The sequence below is a fragment of the Myotis davidii genome, unplaced genomic scaffold, assembly GCF_000327345.1.
Source record: "Myotis davidii unplaced genomic scaffold, ASM32734v1 scaffold609, whole genome shotgun sequence".
NCBI lineage: Eukaryota > Metazoa > Chordata > Mammalia > Chiroptera > Vespertilionidae > Myotis > Myotis davidii.
In genome coordinates, this window is record NW_006300164.1 from 2,172,830 (window position 1) to 2,174,413 (window position 1,584).

At 68.8% G+C, this 1,584-nt stretch overlaps 1 protein-coding gene across 3 annotated transcripts in view; it reads right to left on the reverse strand.

Moving 5' to 3' along the window:
- Positions 1-1,584, reverse strand: part of LOC102760796 (ficolin-2) — a 39,152-nt gene that overhangs the window by 14,030 nt on the left and 23,538 nt on the right. Inside the window, exons 7-8 of one of the 3 annotated variants that reach the window (XM_015572383.1) lie at positions 1,283-1,412; positions 572-712 (exon numbers count right to left, since the gene is read on the reverse strand). In XM_015572383.1, the coding sequence (XP_015427869.1) occupies positions 572-712; positions 1,283-1,412 (271 nt within the window). Of the gene's footprint in view, positions 1-571; positions 751-1,282; positions 1,413-1,584 lie in introns of all 3 variants that reach the window. The other 2 variants (XM_015572384.1, XM_015572385.1) reach the window with 2 other exon arrangements.

Consider the following 1,584-nt stretch of genomic DNA (forward strand, 5'->3'; position numbering starts at 1 on the left):
CCGATGGTGCCCCGCACGCCAGCGAACGCTCGGTCGACGGATCTCCGGCCTCGGTATCCCCCCTCTGCTCTGTCCTCTCCAGCGAACGGGCACTGTGCCCCATAGAGGGGAGGCCACTGCCCGAGACGTCCAGGTCCCGCAGGCCCCACGGGAGGGACGTGGTGCCATGAGCAGTGCTACCCGGGCGTCCTGTCCACCGGTTCCAATGCGGGCGGTCAGGAGGGAGACGCTCAGGTCCTGCTCTTTGTAGCCGTGTGTCCCGCCATCGTCATGGGCGCATCCAGGTGGAGAGAGGTTATCCCAACGTGTGGATTGAGGAACGTGGTGAGGCCAGGCACCCCCACTGCCCATCCACTGCCCAGACCCACTGCCCACCCCCACTGCTCACCCACTGCCCATCAACTGCCCACCCCCACTCTATACACTCCCACTGGCCACCCCCCACTGGTCACTCCCACTGCTCACCCCCACTGTCCATCCCCCGTTGCCACCCCCAACAGCTCACTGCCCACCACCACTGTCCACAGCCCAATGACCACCACCACTACCCAACCCCGACCACCCAGCCGACACTCACCAGCGCTGCCCCCAGCAAAGGCGCCCAGGATCAGCGGGTACTTCTCATCCTTGTTCCCCAGCCTGAACGACTTATACTTGGCAAAGTGGCGGTTGCCCTGGAAGTCCACCAGGTCCACACGGAGCTCGTTGGTGCCTGCGGGGGGCAGGGCCTCAGTCCCGGGAGCAGGGACCCTGAGCAGGCAGGACGTGGGTGACACTCAGGAGACCTGCACTGGGCACCCAGGACGACCCTCGAGGTCCCCCAGAAAGTCCCGGTGGCTGAGGGGTGGGGGCACATGTTCCCACAGTCCGGAGCCAAACCCCCAGCCTTCCCACCAGCGCCAGAGAGAAGGAGGTCCCTCGGCGTTCGGGGGAAGGGGGTGTTGCCACAGCCTCGTGGAAGTGGCCGTCTCCCGTGTGTGTTCGGGGACAGGGCACGGTGGGCGGCGAGGGCAGGGCTGGGTGCTGGGCAGAACCCCAAGGAGGGCCTCCGTGTCCCCCCCCCGGGTTGGCCTCTGAGATGCCAGCGGCCATGGCCAGAGGAGGTCTGCTCCCCAACCCACTTCCTCAGACCCTGACGCCCCCCCCCTCCCGCTGGGACCTTCCTGTCCTCAGAGGCCGCACGTGTAGGGGCGCAGGAGCGGGCTCCCTCCAGGTGGCCCAAGTCGGAGGTTGGGGCAGGTAGGTTTCAGGCCCCACCCCAAGGCCGCGCCCGGGGCCCTACCCTGGGCGGTCAGGGCGTGGATGTGTTCGTTGCCCAGCCAGAACTCGCCCAGCTGGCTGCCGAAGCCCTGCTTGTAGGTGGCCCAGTCCCGGTAGAAGTCCACGGAGCCGTCCACCCTGCGCTGGAACACCTGGGGGAGGGAGACGGCGCTGCCGCCCTGCACGGCCCCGCCCACAGCCCAGACCCCGGGGGGACAGACGGCGCCCACGTGGGACCGAGGAGGACGTGGCAGCTGGGAGAGGGGAGGCCACGGCCCGGAGCCCACACCCGGAGCCACGGGGCTCCCTCGGGCCCCCTCGGGG